Genomic DNA, 22772 nt, shown 5'->3' on the forward strand with positions numbered 1-22772 from the left:
CCAAGCAACGAGAACATATCATTGCCATATAAACGTGTTGAATTATACACCACAAGCGGTGTTACAGCGGAGAAGATTGCTGTGAGCGTACAGCAGTGTAGTCTCCAAGCAGACCTACCGGTTGGCAAAGACCGTATCCAACAGGCAGAAGGAGTTTTCATAGCCAACCCAAGTCGCACTATAAGCTCCTTTTGCCAGTTGGATACGGTCTTTGCAATCTATTGGGTCTGGTTGGAGACTAACAGCAGTGTAAGTAAGCATGAATATGTATCTTCACACAGCCGTAGAGCAGCCATGAAATCCGCCTTATCAGGCGCTGGCAGCCGCACGCGCGCGGGTTCCACGTACCCCATTCTTCCGCCTCCGCCCAGAGACCCGCGGTTTTGTTATCGCGGGCGAACACATGTTGTGGTTTACGCGCGACGCGGAAATAAATTACTCGGCGTTACCCTGGGAACCTGCGCGAAGTGGTTTATAGAAACGGGTTGATTTTTCTTATTTTAAGCTTTGATGGTGTTTGGAGAGAGGAGACGCTTTTTTTGCTCCAACCGAGATTTCCCAACAAACAAAACATTTCCCCATAGTAGGTTTGTACGGACTTTCACAGTGTTTCTTGCTAATCAAGTTTTGCTATTTCGAAGTCAGTGCAGCATGTCGTCCTTTTATGAGCTAGGAAAAATTAAATGTTGTTGGTTAACTTCTTTAGAAAGAAGAAATGCGTAATCAATTTTAAATGCAGGTGCGTATGAAATAAGAAAGCCTATGTATACAGTGCCTTGTAAGGTACAGTACGTACAATAACAATGCATTGATGTTGATATCTGTAGTCTTATTGGCAGATACTAATATAAAGCTCTCGCTAATAAGGTAGGTACTAATATCGCGCGTTACAATTCATTCCGTGCATCACAATTCTACGAAACTTGAGAAGATAAATATTTAGGCATACATACAAGTCTGCATGAATATGCATATTCAAGTACATGTATATGAAATACACCTGATGGATTCGTTCGCGCCAGAGGACACTTCTTGTGGGTAGATATTATAAAACCAGCGGTCACACTTCGCTGATGGCTTATACAAAAAAACACTGGAAGTTGCTTCATTCAATACCATTCGTAGTCCCAGAAATGCACAGATATTTGAGCATTTTTTCTCACACCTTGCAACAATGCGCTCTGTCACTTCCTCAGCATCAATCCGGACTACTTTACACACAACCAAACGTATCCAAATTTTGTCCCATCCCTTGTAAATAGATGGGAACTTGCTGCCCGGTGTGCCGGCCTGTAGCCACGGGAGGACCTAAGGTAAAGCCGGTATGCAAGCCTGTTAGTAGCGTTTACGTCCACACATGAGGCCCTTATCAGTGTCCGAATGTTCCACCTGTTCAGCAGCCCAGAGCTGAGTTCGATCTCTCTCGCATCCCCCAGCCCGTCCCTCCATTGTTCCCGCCTTATCAGCGCCGCACAGGCGTCCGTGGCCGATCGGCTTTCCTGGCAGTCGGTGATGGGAGGGAGCACCGTGCATGCTAATGTCGCCCAACCGTCCTCGGGTATGGTAGGGCATGATGGAGGGAGCCACCGATAGCTTATTAGAAGTATATTGCCCCAGGGCCTTAGGTGCCACCGTGTTGTAAAGTTTCACGTTTGGAATTGAATATTTTGTTAAAGAAATCAGCATTCTGTCACATCGACGTGAGTGTGAAATAAAAACTATTTATTATTCTAAACTTTGAGAAAACATTGGATGCACCTGCTCTACACAACATCAGTCCGGGCAGTTCGGATCTTGGTCATTGATGACCAAAATATATTTGATGCCTCCTCCGAAATGGACCATTAGCATCGGGTTTAATGAATTATCATTGTCCCATAGACGGTCAAGAAACACATACTGCTTTTCGTGAGACATAGCAATCAAAACTGGTGTGAACCTGATTGCTTCGTTGTTTTTTTTTTAAAGCTAAATAGGCAGTAACTGTTGATTTTCTTTTTTGTCGGGCTTGCGACAGACAGAGTTAAATACACTAGTTTGTCGCTATCCCCTGTGTTAGTCTGCTTCGCTTTGAATAAAGACGTGTGCGCATGTAGAAGTTGTCTACGTCATAATATGACGTGACAGTGATTGTATGGTCCACGTGAATCGAATTCTGATTAGACTGAAGGGAGAAAGCTAAAGGTAAGAAACGGTTTGTCCCACAAAAGATCGTCACAACGCGAACAGGTCAGATCTCGATGGCGATAGTGGTGGAGAAACTCACTTTTATGCAGGTGATGCGCATCTATCGTTTGAAAAACATCCCAAGCGCAAAAACTGCATTTCTCTGTGTCGCGATGGCGTGAAGGACATTTCTTCTTGTTCAAATCCACCGTGAGTCCAGCGGAAAACAATCTCAGCTCTAAATGACATTGTTGGACCACCAGTGCCACGGAGACGGCAGGAATTGAAGCTGTTGACGTCATACCTGGATAGGGTTCCATCCGGCGAGCCGACGCAGACGTCAGACGGGCCTTGGTCGCTCACGCCGCCCGGCCCCTGCCCGACTGGACTTCCGCCAGACCAGGACACGGCTTTAGGACCTACATCACCCGGCCGTTTGTTTACTGACGTCTGGGGCGGGCAGTCTTCAAGATAACAGGTATCTCTAGCGTTCATATTGGACACTATTCATCCTGCAGTAACTAGCCTGCCATAAAACCGACCGGCCGTGTGGACGATAACCGGTTCTGTCCCAGCAAGTGTCTCACTCTCCGTGAGATAATCCGCGAATGTTGAAGGCCAAAGTCAGGCCACTTGTTTGGTGTTGACATGTACCTGTGCTTTATTGACAAATAAGTCAACATTGTAATATACTACATCGAAAAATTAAAGCAATCATAGCGAAGAAAACGCAATAGAAATAAATATGATATTCCTTTCATTTTTTATGTTTCTTTCTTTCCATTTGGCGACGCGGGGTCTTTATGGCATTTCGACAAATTTGTTGTTGTTAGTTTGTTGTGAGGGAGTAGCAAGTGAACCGGATATAATTTAAGACGCGTCCTCGGTGCGCATAGCCGGGCACAGAGTCGGTTAGAGGCAGGCGCACAGGAGAAATTCTAACCATTCCAGAATAAATGTAGTTGCAAAGAATAACTACGAATATCAACGCGACGTAAAACAAGATACAAATGTATAAGGTATTGGGTCGGGGGTAATCGGAGTATCAGAAATGTCATAACGTAATAATGTCAGGTGTAATCACAGTATTATCACTGATACGCTATTTTCCTGCTAAACACAAAACCTTCAATTAAATCCGACTGTCGCAGACGCCCATAACGAGTGGCATGAAGCGTGACATTTTCCTCAGATATTGTTTAAATAATTTCTTATGAAAACAAAATTGATCCTGAAATAATTCAAACTCAGACGAAAATACAACTAACCTTACATATGATCCTTTTAGAATAGGTAATGCCAAGAGGGTTTGAGAAAAACTGCGTCCACACTGTAATGAAAACATTTACATATTGTTCTTTACGTAAAAAATATATATCATATGCTATATACATGTTGTACATGGAAGTAACGGTTCACAGCTACAATATCATAATACTTAGCACAACATGATTAAGTCGAGAATGCCAGATCGAAAAATGAATGATGTAGTGAAACAATATGATGTAGAAAATGTATAAATAGTATGATGTAGAAAAATAGCCATACAGGTGTATTCTGTCATCTCTAGTTGTGGTACGGAACAATCATGGAATGTAAATCGCACCTGCACAACAACACTACACGATTATTCGTAGCATTTGGTTAGTACAACATCTACCATGTCCGTCTCTCACATACATAACTCTGTAAGAATTCTTGCATTAGATCTATGCAAGGTATCATTTTTGCAAAAGAGTAATTTTGCGTCACAAACGACAGAGTTAAATGTGGTACTTCGCCATACCATGTTGCATTGCATTCCATGCTTAGTACAGATTCAAGGGGATGTATCTGAACAGATGGACCTATTTTGTTCGCCCTTATCTGGAAATATGAAGAAGAATATCTAGATTCTTTCTATCCATATGTGACAGGCGTCAACATCCATTAATTTCAGGAAAAATATGACTCCCATTCGTGTTTTATTCGATGTGTGTTGTCACATTTTCGCACGCGAGCAGCTCAATACGATTTCCAATACTTGCTCTTTTGTGACTAGTATAAGCGGGCATTTTAGGATTGCGCTCTTCATCCCCCCAACGTCTCAAAACGTCAAAGAACGATTTGTACCTCTGGTAACAAATCCTCTATTATCATGACCTGCAAGAGATTGATAACTGGATCCTCAGCGGCGACTTTCAATACATATTTCACCTGGCTGAAGCTGAAGCCGGTCAACATGTAACGTTACTGTATTGTTGCTGTTTTGATTGTCAACAACGTCCCCTACATGCCGCCTCAACGGGAAAGGAAAACAAATTTATTCTACCCCCAAAACATAATGTCCGTGAAGTATGGTTGCTCTGACAATACACAGGCTACAGGAGAATAACAGTTATATTGTGCGCGATTCAATCTGAAATACAATGAAAACGAAAACTTAGTAAAATGTGAAAACCCGTAAAGGCCCAGCAATACTATCTCTCCATCAGACACGTTAAACTGTGTATAGATGACTATGTTGTTGTATGATAGATGGTTTGGTGCCGGCGGTTGTGTGTTGCAGGTGGACCGAGCGCTGTGAGAGTGAGCTCAGCTGCGTCAGCGTACGTCCGGCCGTCGTGACCGGCTCGCCTCCAGCCCGGCCTATCGGGAGGCGGATATGGAACCCGCGGAAGTAGAGGTGCACTCTCCCGCCAGCGTGCAGCCGAGTCCCGGGGATCAGATAAAGCCGGAGAAAGAACAAAGACGTGGAGATTTAAAGGAAGTTGCGAGCCCGAAAAATATCAGTATATCAAGAGGAGTGGATAGCAGTAGCATCCCTTCCGTTGAACGGCCGGACAGTGTGAGTACGCCAGGACAGAGCTCTCGTGACTGGACAGCGGACGGGGAAGGGCCAGGTAAAACTAGCCGGGAAGACGTTAAAAACCGAGCGGCCGTCACGAGCATCCCTGCCGAGGAAGTCAAGGACAAAGACAAGGCGCGGGAAGGAGAGAAGAGTGACGAGGCGACAGGTATGTCCATCGGTGTGACTGTACTTGAATAACGTTAGTATTTGACAGACACTGATCGGAAATTGTGGGGACACAAGATAGTTAGAAATAGCAAGGATGCGTTTTCGTAATATCACGAAACAGTACAGGCAAACTGTGTAAAATGCGACACTGAAGAATATAAATCTCATACTTATTTCTTTTGAAGGATCAGGAGAAGACGATGTTTCGTAAAATATTTTTCCGAAACGGATGGGAAGACCATGCATCATGTAGTGATCTTTTTGTTCGCATATGGATTGTAATAATCGAAAGAATTAAAGCAACATAAATCTTTCAGGTGACTTAAACAAAAAACACGTTGCAACTATTTCAGGCAAACGATGTGCTCTTGATATTGTCTGTAATTTTGCGGAACTTTCTTTGCCTTGTCACTAATGGCCTTTATGGCAAGTTAAGGTACATCTTGTGGTAACCCACACACTGGATAGAAATGCGTATATCCACACGAGTGGTTTCACCAGGACGAGATGGGGCACAAGTGAGGGCCAACTGTTCAGATTCTCCCGCCCCTCAAACAAAGGGAAATGACATGTATAATAGTAAAGGTCATCCTGGATAACAAAGCGGCATCGTAACCCATCACTGCGGGAGGACGATTGGAACAATATGAGTATAACTGAACTGCCATCTTCAATTTGTAATTGTTTGGCACTGGAACAGTCAGCTGGCTTGAGGTTTTTGTTTCCCTGGCAGTCAGTGGTGTAGCGATCTTCGCTGTTCAATATCCTAACTAAGCCTTGTCCCCTCTTTCTCTCCTCTTGTGTGTAAGGGTTCACCAGGTAGACGCAACACAGTGTGTAAATGTACAGACATGTAATTCTGTCATGTGTTTCTTTTTCCACTGCCAAAATAGCCGATAAAGGTAAATTAAAATTTTCCTCCCAACCGTTCGATCCACTATGATCCAGACAGTCTCAGTCTTCATTTCGCCACTGGCGTCCCTTTTTACGATCTTTGATGGCCACGATATCAATTTGCGGAACTGGGAAATGAAGAATTTTAAAAGAACCATGCCATCTGTTTACAGGATTAACAAATTTTGATCATTTACATGGCTCTTTGGAAATACTCATCTCATGTAATATTGACCTATAGTTGAATAAGATAAGCGGTGTACGGTGGTAAGGAATAAAGGCCAGTTTGCGAATTCAAACGACAGTGTATGAGGAGAATACGGGTGCGCTGGTTTAGAATCGAACACGGAAGAGAAGTGTCTGTTGAACTGATTTATTGAAGAGCATGTTTTGTTTTACACTTACATAAAACCACCACTGGTTCCAACAGATTATTTGTTGTTTTCATTAAATGTGTTTTTTATTCCATACTCCATCATTACGCAGAAATCTATGCCCGTGCCAAGAAGGTAGTCATTACATATTTGGCTGTAATAAAAGGCACGAGCTAGACGCTATCAATCTAGAATTCACGATCAGACGTCATCATTGTTTTACAGTCTATCTTTTGATTGTTTGTCCTTTCTACTCTTCTTTCGGGCCGAATCGTTTATCTGGCTAAGAATAAAACGATATTCCGCCCTCTATCTTAAAGGGGCAGTTCAAATACAAATGACTTTTCCCTGAGGATACTAATGTAATGATTACATCTTGGTGTGCGCCTTTATTTCCTGAAGGTACTGTGTACGAGAACTATCGCCAGGCGCAGGAGACTCTGTACGGCAGTCACTGTCCCTCTCCCTCTCCGGAGACACTGTACGAGCCAAAACGTCCCCCACGCGGCCAGGAGACGTACTACAGCGGTGTCTATCCAGCGCCACAGGTCAGAAAGCAATATTAGTCGCAAAAGTGTTTTCAGCGAGTTAAAGATGGCTACTTTGAAACCACATTAACTTAGATGTTTCAATAAATTTCACTTCAATGTTTTCTCTTACGTTAATGTTCGTAGCATGCACTTCCCAAATCTTTCCACAACTTTTCGCGTAATCGAAAAAAAGTCACCAACAGAGACAGCTACTAGTGCAGTCATGACGTTAGTGATCTAAAAGAAGGTATTCCAACGATGCCTGGTTGGTGTCAGAGCAGGAACCATGAAAATATCATAGACGGTTTTAACTTGCTTTACGAGTAGATGAGTTTCCTGAGTAGGAACTAATGGCCATGCCATGCCTTTTACGGAATCTAGGTCAAGACTTTTATAGTTTTATGTTCAGGTCAAGTCTTAAACTCCTTTCTGTTTTTATATTCATCTGATTGTGAACCTTTAAACAGCCGTATGTCTATCCATCTCATCCCAACAGGTGGTACCAGCCGGAGGTTACGCCTACTTCCCTCCGCACCGGTCCGACGCGATGGCACCTCAGCCCTTCCCTCTCGCCCGCCCGCACCCTTACACCTACCTGAACCAAGTGGGCTCCACGCCGCCGTCGCCCCACGGTACCGTGAGCGTCTGGTCCTCCGGCTACCCCGCAGGTATCGGGAGGCCGAGCCCCAGCCCCGTCCTGGCCGCCATACAGGTCAGGAACCGCATCCGTCGTCGGTCAGGCGTCGATGTCGACGAGGACGGAAACCCCATCAAGATCGCCCGGAGAATTTTCACCAACTCGCGTGAACGTTGGCGCCAACAGAACGTCAACGGTGCCTTTGCCGAGCTGAGAAAATTAGTCCCCACCCACCCGCCAGAGAAGAAATTATCAAAGAATGAAATTCTACGACTAGCCATGAAGTACATCCGCTTCCTCCAGAAACTGCTCGCTGACATGGACCGGGACGAAGAGGACGCGTCAGACCCCGGCCAGCATGATGAGCATGAGCTGCCGACGTCCTCCACTAACCCAGACGGGAACGAAGCGCCCAGTAGCCCGGACACTGAGAGTGAGACGCACGGTGGAACGGCGAACGGCGTTATCACAGGAGAGGACGACAGCGGTGAAGTTGGAGCTTAAGTTAGAGTTCGTGAGATTGAACACTTACTTACTGAAGTACAGTGAGATGACGTGACGTATACATGTACTTGTAAAAAGTTGTGAAGTCACTCCTGTCAGTGCGTTGCACTTGTTTTGAAAAGTTGCCCAAAGGAATAGTCAGATTCCAGACGAAATGGTTGGTATGAAGTATCAAAAACATCAGATCCTAGATGTCAGTTCTAGGATTAGTAAAACCTCTATTGACTGCCACAAGTTATAATGGCGCAATCTGTCCCACAAGGACCCACATACAAATAAAACGCCTGTGCAAATTTATTTCAGTTCATCTTCAGCCTAGCCATTAAGGACACAGCAAAATTTCATCCACATTGAATGTACAAAAGGGAGGAAACAAGAACATGGAAGGAATCGCTATTCTATGTAGATACCATAGCGTTACCACTCCAGACTACAGTGCTGAGATCATGGGTCTACACTCACTCTAGAATGACGTGTAAGATGATCCTTTCTGCTGGTTTACGTGGTAACCCGTCCTACCTCTACTGACTTTGACAGCTGATGTTAATGTGCATAAATCATCATTGTATGTAATCTGGCACCTTTAGTGCAAGCGGACTTGTGGTGCAAATGTTTTCAGTCATGTAAGATGTGAGAAGATATTGGGAACACCTATATTCATCAGTACTACCAGTGATTGCATGCTGGCCTGGGTGCCATCCTGGTTAGTATGGTGTAAAACTGTAGGGGCAGACATAAACTAACCAGGATAGCACCCAGGCTATGTTGGTATTGAATGAAGCTGAATATAGATCAACATAGAAACTGCACGATCACAATACCAACCAGTTTGGACAAGTGGTTGATCCATCCTGACAAAACTGTTACCCTGATGCAAATGTCAAGAGTTTCAACAGACTCCATATCTATATAACATTCAGCACCGCAATATAGGGACTCTACCTGGCAGGGTCAATGCTTCAACTGTTTTTATTGTTTTGCTCTTTCACTCAAAGAGGAATTCCAAACACCTAAATTCTAAACAAATCTGTGGTTATTGTATCTTGGTAGTCTCGAGTGCAAATCAAGTCACAACCATTGAGAGAAAATATGTACTGTAAATGTATTCAGTATGCTTGTCTGCCATTACCCTATGTACGGAAGCTTTTTTCACGTTCAACCTGAAGAATTACAAGAAGAAAGTATCTATTGTGTGTTCCAGTTATTCACCATACTCTAGACATAGCCTGCACACCAAATTTCCAAACGTAAGGTACACACACATGGAGAGCCGTGAACTTCATCCTTTGATAATTTCTTCTCTCGGGAGGGGAGCAAGCTTGACACTTTTCCAGAGCCATGTGTGTGTATAAGGGGCATGCCAAGAAGGCTCCGACTCGGTACAATGTATGTCGGTCTGAGCTGTGCATAGGTGTGTGGGACCAGGTGAATACTGTTTTATCGAATAAAAAAGTGTCCAGCTGATTTGGCTGTGGACCAAAACATGTAAACTGTATTTATGTGGTATTAAAAGCATCCAAACAGGTTAATTGAATGTAGTTTCCTCAATATGTTAAGTCTACCTGCATATGAATGTTTGTCACTTATCAAAGGTCATATGATGGATGAATGGCCCTCTGCACTAAACAATACTAGTGGCAGTACACAAATTTCAGGACAAGACTTGGGCATGCAAATTGTGTAAAACCACTTCAACGTTCAGCATGTGTGCTCTACTTTTCCTATCTCTTAATTGTTCTTTAAAATTTCTTTATGAAGGGGGGAGATTTTACATCTTACCCCTTATCATAGGATTAATTCATACTTGCAGACCAGTGTTCAGGTTTCTCTATTTTCAATGGTTGGGAATCACTTTATCTGTGACTAATTGTACTGAAAACCATTACCTGGGCTTTGATTAACTAATGACAAGGGACAAGATTAAAGAGAAACAGGACCGTCTGGAAAGCAGAATGACTGGAACTTGACAACATATTGAACTTCTATGGAAGAGGTATGTCTAAATAAGGACGGTATACTCCTATTTAACATACTTGGTCTGAAAAAGACTATGTAAACAAACTTTGGGAAAGATCTGTATTGACATTTGGTAAAACCACCCCTTACATTTTTATATACCAGTTGTCCAGGCATGTGGCAGATGCTATGCCTGTTACATCAAATGCTGCTTTCCCAAGTTATTGTGGGTGTGCAGTTATAGGACTCAATATGGCATCTCGTGCAGGGTCCTAACCCTGGTACAGTATAGATCTCATCCCAATCCATGTTGATGTCATTCACATGTCTCTATTTGGTTGTTTATCATGGTATTTTGGATGCATGCCGTCCTTCCAAGGCAAAGTGCTAAGCTGTTTTTACTACTTCTATTCTCAAAAGTAACCTCATTTTCCAGCTTAGAAAAATAATCAAATGAGTGCCAGCCATGGTGCACGACAATTTGGGAATGCTGTACAAAGGGAACTTTCAGAAGGGATATCCCATTCAAATACCTTACAATACAAGACCTAAAATAAACACAGTTAACATCTAACCTATAAAGTATGCCGTGTCACTACCACCAAAGAACAGTGTATCATTCGAAACAACTTTCCAACTCAAGCAATATTTACACTTAGTTGCAATGACTTGTTCTATAAATCATTGTAGTAGCTAATGGTTCTCCCCTGGAGCAGTAGTGCACTTGCTATATGCTGTTGGGCTGGTGGGCACGGGAAGTGTCTAATTGTCGCTGGGGTTCTGGATACAAATCAGTATATACTCCTTGTCTGGAAGAAATAAAGAAAAAAGACTTGTAAGTGTGAGTAGTGATTGACACCCCAGGAAAGATTTGGAGAGTGGTGATGTAACTATAGGTTTTCAGTCTGAATAATTTTCTTGTCAGTCTACAATTCATCCTGTTGATTTATGTCTGTCAATTATGTTGGTATTATTCTCCCTGACAGAGATTGTTCTCTTTTCTGTCCCCAATTCTTCTGAGTCTCTTCTAATTGTCATTGGAGTAACATATTTCAAACACATTTTCAAAACAATCAACCATACAACCCACTGCACGATTCTGCCCTACCTGGTGCAACCATGATCTCATGCTTCTTGGAGCGGATCCGGAGGAAGGTCAGGTCGTTCTGCGGGTCGATGTCTCGTACCACGCTGCGGGCCTTGTTGGACAGCTGGTGTATCAGACCTGCGTACTGCACCGTGGTGGAGTTATCAAGCGTCGTCCTGATGGGAATACCTGTATATACAACCAATCAGACGGTTTGTGAGCTAACGTTGTTATAACTTACCAAAGCTACTCGTAACTTTCATTTTGATAAAACGTCAAGTGGACGGAAGTATGACAGGTCATTATGTTCAAATCAATGATAACTAACTAATGTAGATAGTCCTAAAAGTGTAAACAAGAGTAGTATCTCTACATAAGTTATACTTTATGCCAAAACAGTTCAGGATGGGCCAATGGACCTGTATTCCCGGGCTATTTGAAACACCTGTGGTCAACATGTCACTTAATACACTGTGACACAAAAGTTAGTACAAAAGCACCAGCTAGTGTTCCAGGATGGTATTACATCAGGGTGCGAAATACTTTTTTGAGCCAGGTTGCCCGGTGGGCAACCTGGGGCAAAAGCTCGGTTGCACATCAAAATTTCAGGTTGCCCCACCTACATTCACCATTTGCTGTGACATTAAAAATGACATCTTTCGGGAGTGATATATCGGGATTTTCGAAAAAATTGGGCATAGGTTCCCCGGCTGGCCCAACAAGTTGAAAAATACACAATGGTATTTTTTACTTGGAACAAGGCAAGTAATGATTAACTGTTTTAACATAACCTTCAATGATAAGTAAATAGATATCTCTAAAACTTATCTATTGGCTAACATCCTGTAAAGTAATTTGAAAAAAAAATATTCATGCAAACTTATATACTGTCAGTAGTACACACCAAAACAGTATAGTATTTCAAATCAGTTTTGTATATTTTTTTTTACAACAACAACAACAACAACAACTAGAGTTCCACGAACACATTATCTTCGCCAAATAATCAAGGCTTATTATGGAAAGTGATTAATATTTACGTGCTTATCACCCCCTGTAAATTTGATCATGCACCATACCATTATGATTGGACGTTATGATTGGGCGAATGAGTCCAGTCTAGATAGGGTTAAAAATCATTTGGTGGTACAGGACTAGTATATGATATATGTTATAACTGGTCATGAAAAAATGTGAGTATGTTGATATTATATGGGCCACAAAGGTTCGATATGGCAGTGTTGAAAGTTGAAAGTGATGATGAAATAGTATAGTCAATACATATGAATAGAATAAATCTGGCACGTTTTTTGGTGTTTTTAGTCAGGCTTTCTATTTTGTCCCTATTTCGGTATGTCGCCAACCGTGTTGAACTAAAATGCTTAAACTGAACGCGTCAAAAACCAGCGGGACTCACACCTCTGCTTGGAGAATAGTTTATTTATTTGACCTACATGTACGTTTATGCAAGGCTATCTGTTTACATGACCTGACACTGTCCCATGTCCCATTGAAAGGCAGTGGGTTAACAAACTTTGCTTACTAATTATGCAAATTAGCTGCTTATTTGCATAATTAGTCATTGATAATGTAAAGCACCATCCGAGCTCTCTACATACCAAACATCACGACGATCTGTCGACCCCTTCTCAAGTTATTCATGTCCGAATGTCAAAACAAAAACACCCACTGCAGTTCTTAACAAGCCGTTAGGGGGCCAAAATTTACAGAACTTACTTTCTGTGGCATGAACTATCTACCACACAAAAATCATGACCATAGCACTTTCAGAAAATATGCCCCTGAATTTTGAAGCTCTGCTGCAGTACCTTTGGTACCCGCTAGAAGGCCCATTATCGAACTTGACCTTCCTTTCTGTAAATCCTACCCATACACTGAATATCATAAGGATCCATCAACAGCTTCTCGAGTTATGCTGGCGACATACAAATACACATCCACACAAAGCCCGCTGCAGTACCGACGGAAAATACCAGGGGAACCATTTTTGAACTTGACCTCCGTTTCTACAACATCTACACACCTGCAAAAAATCATGAAGATCCATCAACGTTTCCGTCACTTTTTTTGCCTACATACAAACACAAAAAAAATGCAAAGTCCGCTGCAGTACTATTGAAAAAGGCAAGGTAAACCATTTTCGAACTTGACCTTCCTTTACACAACCACTGCACACCTACCAAAAATCATAAAGATTCATTGAAGTTTTCTTGAGTTATGCTCCTGACATACATTCAGACCCACCCAACAGATTTTTCAACCGAAAACATAATCTTCTCCGAGTACAAGTACTCGGCGAAGATAATAAAGAAAAATTACTTAATTTTGCCCCTACAAATAAACTAGTAACTGTGTTGGAATCATTATCAAACTTTAATGAACCTGCAGTGGCAAACTCATCTACATGCCAGAGTAGAGTCCTTATTTACATGAGAAAGTACCTCATTTACATGAGACAGTACTTCATTTGTATGAAAGAGTACCCTATTTGCATGTTTGGGAGACTTGATGGGTACACTCATGCCACAGTACCTCATTTACATGAGAGTACCTCATTTGCATGAAAGAGTAGGTCATTTGCATGTTGAGGAGACTTGAGGGGTATATCACATGGTGACCATGTTGATTTGCCGACACTGCCGACGGCAGTTTATTTGCCTTTTTCCAGCGCTAATTTCGGGATCTTTGAACAGGTTTGGATGGTTTAGAACAAAAAGGTGTTGATTTCTGTGTTTCAATTGAAAATTTACCGAATTTTATGAAAGTGACACTGTTTTTGTGAGCTTACTCGGCTCAAATTGGGTTCTCAGGCTTCATAATCTTGGGTTGCGCACTGCGCTTGCTGCCTGTGGAAATTAGTTGCGCCAAGCAAAATGTGCTTGCGCGGCGCAAGTGCGCAACCGGGTATTTCGCACCCTGTACATACATCATGTTCCAGAATAAGTTGTAGACCTATGTATGCTATCTAAACAGCAGACAGCTATGGAGATTTTAGTTGGGGTGTTCACCTCTAATACTTGAAAGGAACTGGGCTCCCATTGAATCACTGCTATCATTGATTAGAAATGACAAGAAAATGGGGCCAAATGTGTGATTGACTGGAATACTCAAGGTTTTGGCGATGGGATTGCTCCTTTTACATCAATCAACCTAAGTTCTTAAGACTGCCACGGGTCTTGTGGGGAAACAAAATACTTCTATTTAAGGCTCCATCAATGACCACACCTAATACATGTTTTTCACACCACACGGTTTCTGTTGTTGTGTTGTGTTGTGATGTCAGGTAAACAGAAGTTACCTTCAGAGTTAACGACGATGATCCCAATGACCCCCTTGTGGCCCTGGATCCGCTTCAACATCTCCTCGACTTCAGACTGTAATGTGAATCAGGAACATTGATGTTTGTTTCTTCGTGATAATATAAGACATGAATGATATTATGACATATAATTCTTCTACCGCCCTCCCACCCCAAATCTGTGGAACATACTCCTCCTAGCGAAACACGACAAAATCATCCACAATATGTTTCAATCGCCATTCTACAGCTTCTTCCACATTCTAGCTGGTAACAGTCACTCATGTAAGTTTCTGTGAAACAGAACAAATGCTTTAAAATGTTGAAAAACCCACCATTTTGGAAGAATTCTTCGAGTCTCACGACAAACTTGTATTTTGGCCTGTTGCTAAGTCGAATGGTACGCATGCGCGAATGAGCCTGTGAAAGGTATGACGTCACAGAGATGTTGTTTCCCTAAGACGAGTTGTGATTGGTTAACTTTGCGTGACGTCATAGAGATAATGTTTCCCTAAGCCGAGGTTTGATTGGTCAACTTTGCATGATGTCACAGTGTTTTGGTCATCAGCACGGAGAGGAAACATGGCGGATGTCTGCAATGATGAAGCACTGTTACACGGACACTTTCCCAAGGATTTGACACCGTCTCATCTTGATAAAGCAGCCAGAATCTTCTGCTGAGGCGCACCGATATCTGTAGACTGCGTAAGAGAATATGGGGGCTAAACAAAGTACGAACACACGCATGAGGACCTTCTCTAATGGCGGTGGCGCCACGGCCAGGAATAATGGCGGGGTGGCGATGAGCTCGCCTGGCCCCAACCAGATTCACGGTCATGTCCCCGGAGCCTCGGGGCTGCATCCAAGGATCGGCAACAGGACACGCTCGCTTGGCAGTGTTCAAGGTCCGCAGCCATTGAGTATTCCTTCAAACGGCGCATACAGTGCTCCGGACAGCGAAAACAGTACACCGGACGATGGCAGGCTTTTCCCCATGGGTGCCGCTCAGTCTCTGCCGGTGCAGCTGATCGCACCATCGCTGCTAAGTGGTAAGATGAACACTAATTGTTTCTCAGCAAAACGTTGACAACAGGCTCGATAAGTTGTCAAGGGGGCCTGTGTTTCAGACATAACACTCACCAGTGTAAAAGCGGTCTCCAAGTCTCGTTGGTTAACAGGAAATGCATGTCAGCTGGTAGCGTTAACCTGTCTCCCTGACTTTGTGTTGTCCACAAACTTGAGACGACTTCCATATAATTTGAACTTCCAGCGTAGCTAGCCCCCTTTCGTGGTACTAAGACGCTCAACTTAAATTAATTGCAAGCTTTGGAGGTTTGGAACTTCTACCGCTGAAATTCAGTTAGGCAAAGTTTCTGGCAGGAAAACTAACTAACCCGGCAAGTTAGAGTCACAATTGAATTATGGACAATAAATTTACGTTAAATTAGTTTATGATTTCGTCATCATGAAATATGCTGGTACCATTACCCTTTGTTTATAAAACATGAGCAGAGTTTTAGTTATCAAATTGGGGAAATGGACTATGACCAAGCTGGAGATTGCAATTTCACTGTTTGTTAATGTTGTATAGTGGTGCCATGGTTCCATTGTGAGTGGTAATGTTACCCTTTGTTCACAGTTTCAATGTCCACAGTGGACTGCTAGAAAGGGGAGGGATCAGAAGAATTGTCATCTGCTGGAAGCCAGAGCTTCTTTGACGTTAAATCTATGTCAAAAAAGCAAAACATGCTTTTAAGTGTGAAAAGAATGGGGAATGTCCTTTGTCCAATGTCTTAGCAGCCTCAAGAATTTATTTGGAAAGATTCCATCCTTTTTTTTAAGGAACATCTTCCAAATGCAGAAGTTGCACTGTTGACCCCTCAATGGAGGGCAGTTATTTACATTTCTTGTCCCAGTTTTTTGTTATGTCCCGTGGTTTGCACATGTGCTTTAAGTCTTTTATGTCAATCCACGCATATGCTTATGAGTGTAGATGTTTATGTGCATCTCAGCAAAGTTTGTAGCACAAAATCTAGTACTGCAAACCTTATCCTGTGCTTGTTTTTGTGCATCCTGGCCATACAGTGTATAGGAAAGAGTTCTGATTTTGAGTATCATAGGCATGAGTGATAAGACTATATATGCACATAGTATGGTCCCTATAAAAGAAATAAGGGTTCTTATATTGTATTGTGATCTTTATCTGCCACTCGACCCATGGCTCACCCCACCACTCTGCAGTGCAGGGTGGAACGCACCACTTCACAGGACTGAAGTGAATGTCTAAAAGCCGCCTGCTTGTTGACAAGATGGAGATGTGGGCTTTGATTTGCATAATCTGAATACCGATGAGCTCTTTTGCAAATACTGTGATAAGATTGACTAAGTAGAAATTAAACACATCGAGATTCTCAGAATACATGCAACTTTAATCTGCAGGTTTTACATTGTTTGCAGGAAAAATAAACAATGTGGCAAAGTCTAGAATTTGTACCATCTAAAGAGCCTGAGCGCTGGACAGAATCACAAAGTCACTGTTAAATGAATTGCTATGTTCATAACAAAATTTATGAAATGTTTTGACCAAGGAGAGGTTATGCTGGAAGGTCATAATTTCATTCTGACCTTGGGTGTGGATCTATAATTGATGTCACATTCAGTCAGACTGTGAGTCACTCACTGTGATGGGGCCCTCTCAAATGTGCTCCACAAATTGCGATTCTATGTCGTAAACACTGATGGTTTATGACTACAATGTTCTGTTTACACTCTTTGTAGTTACAACTGGTTGCTGAATATGGCAGTTACTATCCTTAATCTCCTTGGGGGGACTTTTATGCCCTTTGCTTGCTTTCCCAATGGTGTCACTGTTTATATGGCCAGTTGAAACCCAATATTGCCATGATGGTATTGACACCCCCATATGTGGATTTGCCATGTTATGTTTCCCACAGTGTCTATCGAACCATATAGAGTCCGAACAATTGTCTTGTCTCATTCATTGTTCCAGGCGTTTTGACTACTAGTAACATTTTTCTCATACAAACATGACGATTGGATGTGAAACCCGAGTTTCAAAACATAAGTGTAAGTTCAGGTTATGGTTGTTGGTGTTACCTCTTAGACCGACATGTCTATGTGACAGACACCAGGCTGCAGAAGTGTTTGTTACCAAAGAAACTAACACTGTAACAGGAGTTGGCATGAGAACTACGTCAAACCTGTATTAATATTCTATTCCTCACTATGATGAAGAATCATACAGAAGCTTTCAGACACCCTGGTTTAGTACAGTGCAGGTTTGAATGTAACTGCAGGTTGTCACATGTTATAATTCTAACCCAGTTTCCCTTGTTGTTTCAGGGATTAAGTGTCCCGTCTGCTCTAAGTTCGTGCCTCCTGATGATATTGAGTGCCACCTTGTTATGTGCCTGACCAAACCCAGGATTAGCTACAATGGTAGGTCCATGAGGAATGACTGATTATCACTGTGCTGCAAGTACGGGTCAGGACTGAGAATTAACTCAGTTTTGTGCAATATACAATTTTTTTTCGAGCCTGTATAACTGTCTGTATTGTTTTGGCTTACCAGAATGCAATTTATTTTTTTTAAATTCTGCAAATTGCAGGTTGGCATTGGAGTGCCGACAATGCATTTAAAGTTGACAATAGTGATCATTAATGTTGTCTGTACACCTTCTACCTTTAGCCTCAAAAGCTTGATCTCTGTATTATCCACATGACTGGCAGCTATATTGTATGCAAATGAGGTGACCGGCCATCATCCAAACCAGTAGCTATGTAATTGGGTGATTTCAGGCTTCAATTGCATTACACAAAGTGGTTTTTGGCATGTGAAACTTTGAAAAGGAAGGCTTAGTTAATAGTTTGAGCAGAGGTGACCAAGCACGCTGCTGGAATCACCTATTAGTATTACATATTGAAAGTACACAGTGCACTTGCATAAGATAACCATTGGTGGTACCCTCCAAGCAGAAGTTGGATGGCAAGATTGTGACTGTCTTCTGACATGTCTGACTTGCCCCATTGTCAACAGCCTGCTCATGCATGAATGTTGAAATCAACTTTCTGTATTGTCCTAATATTACATAATAAGTCTTGGTCATCTTCGACAACAATGGACGAACCACAACAATGTTATATAATCCATTTTCAACTACCATGTGATGTCTTGTATTGATGGAACATAGTAGTCAAATGGTGAGTGTTGTTTGACGTGTGCCCCATGTCGTGACAAAAGATACATGTTTCCACATAATGGAACAAAAACCAGACCTGCAGCAGTCTGAACGTCATTTAGCTGATGAACAGTAATTACTGTAATACATGCATGGGCGCATACATGCACATAGGGCCATGGCAACTCAGTTTCTTGTTTCTCAGGCTTCTTATCTTTTCTTTTCCTGATATAAAGTGAAGGAAGACCTACAAATATGAAAATCTTGGCATGAAATTCAATACCCATCAAAACATATTGTAGTGACTCCTTGATCTCATATTTCATCATCTTAGATGTTTTATTCTCTCAGGAACAAGTAATTTCATTTGAGTGGACTGAGGTCATGATTGGATGCATGCTTATAGAGATAACGGTCCCTCCCTCTTTTGTCCCCTTCTCCAGGCAACATGCACCCAACATGCACTATAATTAGTAAGAGCTCATCACGGTTGGTATGATTTAGTAAGGGTCGTTTCATCCAATCAAATGTTTAGAAGGAAAGCCAGAAACCTTTTCTTGGGAATTAATCATCAAGCTGAATGAAAATAATAATGAACATTCTGAGAAAGAGGCCCTTTAGTTTTACATATCATAGTATATCTGGACTGTTTGGGTGCCACTTTCAACTCTGTCCATATCAAGACACAGCCTGCTTCATGTCTTGTCACAGCCCGGCTCCTGCTGCCATGCATCACGCAAGCTCTCAGCACAGAACTGTTGTTACTACTATCTCACATCATTAAGAAAAATACTTCGTAACTTCAGCTTGATTAAAACTGGAGTTTGAAATACAAAGCTACATTTTGCCAGAGGGCAGACAGATGCTTAGTTGCATGTTTCAGAATGATGTTGAAGTCAGGTTCTACTGAAAAGGCAGTGACAGAAGGGTGGATTTGTGAAGTGATCCTGCAGGAACAGTTTACTTCAGGTCAGGTCTGTTATGACGTCTGACTTTGCTCCAACCTTGTTAAATAATTGAAAAGATGGATTTTTGGCAGCCTATTTTTGGGTTGCTGGAGGTTAGATAAAGGTTTTGTATTGAGTTTTCTTGTACCTCGTTAAAAGATGGCCCTTAAGTGGATGCAACTGATGAATGTGTTCTGTTGTTTTGTGTGAACAGAGGATGTTCTTGCTGCTGATGCTGGAGAATGTGTCATATGTTTTGAAGATCTTTCCCAAGGAGACACTATAGCGCGCCTGCCCTGTCTGTGCATCTACCACAAAGGGTGAGTTACATTGTATGCACCAATAGCAATATGTGGGTCATACACAAAGTATGTTGTCTCATTGTTTAAGTATTGATTTGAGCTGATTCAATTTTCATGAGTTGATCCAACAACAAGTCCACAATTTTTTTTCATTGTTTCTGTCATTGTTATCCATTGTTTAAAGTGCCATATTTCTATGTATTGACATACATCATTGAAAGTTGGAGATTGACTAAAGCTTGTTGTGCTCTGTTCACAGATGTATTGACAAGTGGTTTGAGGTAAACCGTTCCTGTCCAGAGCATCCTGGGGACTAACTGGGGAACTGGCTACCCAGGACTGAGGTACTGAACGGAACAACTTTCTTCTGAATCTTTTGCCCAATGCTATGGACGGAAGTACACCTCTGGATAGCTACAGCATCATGCCGGATAGATACAAGCAAACTTTACATCATCCATAGTGCGTAGGGAAAATTGATGTAGCCATCATTGCTCATATAGTTGTTCTTCTGACGACACAGCACAGTGTTTGCTGCTCTGCATTGCTCTCTGCTGTTGACAGGGTGCGCTAGTTTGAGACCGTGAGCTATCCTGGGACATGATGGGGGCCCTTCCCCCAAGTGGCAAATAGAACCAACAGTCAGCTTTATGATACATTGTAAAATTCCAATCAGCTTAAAGCAAAGAAGTTCAGTTTTTGATAGAGAAGACCAAAGAAAGAAATTGAGCACTGCATTTCCCTTTTCCTTTTTAAAATGAAAGTCTCTTGTAAAATCCTTGAAATCTGAAAATGCTGAGCATCATGCAGGTTATTGTAAAAAGGAATTTGAGTAGACTGGACTGTAAACTTTAGGTAGGTATTTTGGATGTGATTTTTGGTAAATTCAGATGTCTTAGATTGTTCTGAGTATGACATGTGGCAACAGTAGATCTGTCACTGCAAGGTTGTTAAAGACTAGCGTAATGTTTAGTCGTTAAAGTTTTTGTGAAACAATCTATATCCAGGGACTCCTATGGGCCGACATGGCTGCTGATTCATGTCTTTCGGAAGTCGAGGTCAGAAAGTGACCCAACATTGTGGGGATGATTTAACTTTTATGCAAGTATAAATAATGAGACTGGTTCAATCCACAATGTCTGGCCCTTCTCAGCAAAGCTAGTAGTTGTAAATATGATAATTGTATTTCAAATCACTGTGCTTAGGAAGCCAAAAATTCCTCCTGTATGTTTTGTATAATAGCGTTTTCATGTAGGGAAATTTTAATTCTGTACAAATGACATGTCCCCAGGAGTTTCTGTATATTTGTGTTCTGTTTGATTCTTTATGTGGATTTTAAAATTTGTTCTCTCTATTGAATTATGATGCTAAGTAATATGCTTTTACAAGGACATATGTTCTGTATGCAGACTGCTTAGAACTGCACGTTATAAATACCTGTTTTATTCACTAATATAATACCTGTTTTAGGCATGCATTTGAATACTTTGTATGTACATGCAAATGTGAACATTCAATATGAACAATATCATGTATTTGTTTAGGCTGAATCTGAATCAAAGGTTGACTGTGTGAGAAACAGACTGGTACAATATCATTCAAAATGTCAAATGCTAGTGTTTGGGCTAAAACAGTCACAGTGACGCCAGTGCTTCAAACATTAAAGAGCAGCACTGCACAAAGTAGGGGCTTCCTAACGCACAACTATTTTCTGCAGGTCAACTCAAAGTCAGAGAAACACAGTGATCAATAAAGTTCCATAGCTGTAAACCTTAAAGAGATCTAGAGAGGCCAGCATTTGCAACCTAATGCAAGATTCCTGCCGCTATACACTAACACACTGAGTACTGAATTGTACATTTTTATACAGTCTAAGCCGTGTAAGATAGTCAACAATGTACAAAAGACACAGTAAAGTCATTTACACCATATAGGGCAGATGAGTCGGGATAACAAGTATTATGACAACTTGCACAGTTTTCTTGACCTTTGTGTGAAAGAAGATAACAGACTCATAGGTGTGACATCCAGGTTTACAGAAATGACCATTTGTATAAAGTGGTAAAATATATTTGTACCTGTAAATTGGTGGAGCTATTGAAAGATAGTGGGAAATAAAGCCTTTACTTGTCTGATAACCATACCAAATTGGTTTGAAATACATTTTATGTTTGAATAGTACAGTATAGTGATCCAAATGGCAATGCTCACTTATAGTTTTACATCATTGTAAGACTACAAGAGATGATTTTGTGTTGAAGTTTCTGGAAAAATGTTATGAGTCTTACTTTTGATTCCAGGGAAATACACTTAAGAAATAAAGAGCAAGTCATGTGGTTGGATTGAAACAACCATGGCAAATCGAAAATGAATTCAGTCTCAATGAAAGTCATTGATTGATATTTGAAATGAAACAAATGAAAAGGACTATCACGAAGACTTCCTTCCATTGAGAGAGACATGATAATGGGTTTTTAGAGCAAGTATTGGAAACACCAAGACAGATGACATTGCAGAGGATTATCAAGGATGGTATCTTGAGTAGTTTGTATCTTGTATGGTCTGTAAGTAAGTCATTTTTACCAATGTAACAGTACCCTGAATGTGCTCTGTAAATATTTCATGCTGATGACGCTTTCCATCAGCTAGACAGTCTTGCATTCAATACTGATGATTTAGTCCAGTGTGTCTTTACTTGAAAGAGAAAGGAAATTTCCATGATTGCAAACATCAAGTGACAAGCATATGTGACTACTGTGCGATCTTGTTAGGGCAAAGCCAGTTTTTATTGCAATAAAGTGTGGCTTGGTTTATTCGGAAAAGTGTGGTTTGGTATATTTTGTGTTTTTTTATAAATTA

The 22772-nt window shown here is 41.6% G+C and overlaps 3 protein-coding genes across 3 annotated transcripts; 2 read left to right on the plus strand and 1 right to left on the minus strand.

Moving 5' to 3' along the window:
• Window positions 1-2061: 2061 nt before the first annotated feature.
• LOC136439242 (T-cell acute lymphocytic leukemia protein 1 homolog) lies at window positions 2062-9632 on the plus strand. The gene is made up of 4 exons (XM_066434532.1): window positions 2062-2644; window positions 4715-5162; window positions 6835-6980; window positions 7459-9632. The coding sequence occupies exons 2-4, from the start codon at window positions 4811-4813 to the stop codon at window positions 8101-8103; spliced, it is 1143 nt and encodes a 380-aa protein (XP_066290629.1). The 5' UTR covers window positions 2062-2644; window positions 4715-4810; the 3' UTR covers window positions 8104-9632.
• A 533-nt stretch (window positions 9633-10165) lies between these two features.
• On the minus strand, window positions 10166-14915 carry LOC136439247 (dynein light chain roadblock-type 2). Its single transcript, XM_066434541.1, has 4 exons — window positions 14801-14915; window positions 14466-14541; window positions 11168-11335; window positions 10166-10868 (listed from the first exon to the last, which is right to left on the minus strand). The coding sequence occupies exons 1-4, from the start codon at window positions 14801-14803 to the stop codon at window positions 10822-10824; spliced, it is 294 nt and encodes a 97-aa protein (XP_066290638.1). The 5' UTR covers window positions 14804-14915; the 3' UTR covers window positions 10166-10821.
• An 89-nt stretch (window positions 14916-15004) lies between these two features.
• LOC136439244 (E3 ubiquitin-protein ligase znrf2-like) lies at window positions 15005-22735 on the plus strand. The gene is made up of 4 exons (XM_066434536.1): window positions 15005-15514; window positions 17829-17924; window positions 19826-19931; window positions 20173-22735. Exons 1-4 carry the CDS (start codon window positions 15181-15183, stop codon window positions 20228-20230), a joined length of 594 nt encoding a protein of 197 aa, XP_066290633.1. The 5' UTR covers window positions 15005-15180; the 3' UTR covers window positions 20231-22735.
• Window positions 22736-22772: the final 37 nt, after the last annotated feature.

This window comes from Branchiostoma lanceolatum, chromosome 7 (genome assembly GCF_035083965.1).
Source record: "Branchiostoma lanceolatum isolate klBraLanc5 chromosome 7, klBraLanc5.hap2, whole genome shotgun sequence".
Taxonomy (NCBI): domain Eukaryota; kingdom Metazoa; phylum Chordata; class Leptocardii; order Amphioxiformes; family Branchiostomatidae; genus Branchiostoma; species Branchiostoma lanceolatum.

What these genes read in the sequence shown, in the direction of transcription:
- LOC136439242 (XM_066434532.1), top strand. Translation starts at nt 4,811, where the DNA reads ATGGAACCCGCGGAAGTAGAGGTGCACTCTCCCGCCAGCGTGCAGCCG. An exon ending in GAAGAGTGACGAGGCGACAG is followed by an intron (nt 5,163 to 6,834) that starts GTATGTCCATCG and finishes TATTTCCTGAAG; the next exon opens with GTACTGTGTACGAGAACTAT. An exon ending in GTGTCTATCCAGCGCCACAG is followed by an intron (nt 6,981 to 7,458) that starts GTCAGAAAGCAA and finishes TCATCCCAACAG; the next exon opens with GTGGTACCAGCCGGAGGTTA.
- LOC136439247 (XM_066434541.1), bottom strand. An exon ending in CATCGTCGTTAACTCTGAAG is followed by an intron (nt 11,336 to 14,465) that starts GTAACTTCTGTT and finishes TTGTATATACAG; the next exon opens with GTATTCCCATCAGGACGACG. An exon ending in TGAGATCATGGTTGCACCAG is followed by an intron (nt 10,869 to 11,167) that starts GTAGGGCAGAAT and finishes TATTTCTTCCAG; the next exon opens with ACAAGGAGTATATACTGATT.
- LOC136439244 (XM_066434536.1), top strand. Translation starts at nt 15,181, where the DNA reads ATGGGGGCTAAACAAAGTACGAACACACGCATGAGGACCTTCTCTAAT. An exon ending in CGCACCATCGCTGCTAAGTG is followed by an intron (nt 15,515 to 17,828) that starts GTAAGATGAACA and finishes TTGTTGTTTCAG; the next exon opens with GGATTAAGTGTCCCGTCTGC. An exon ending in ACCCAGGATTAGCTACAATG is followed by an intron (nt 17,925 to 19,825) that starts GTAGGTCCATGA and finishes TTGTGTGAACAG; the next exon opens with AGGATGTTCTTGCTGCTGAT.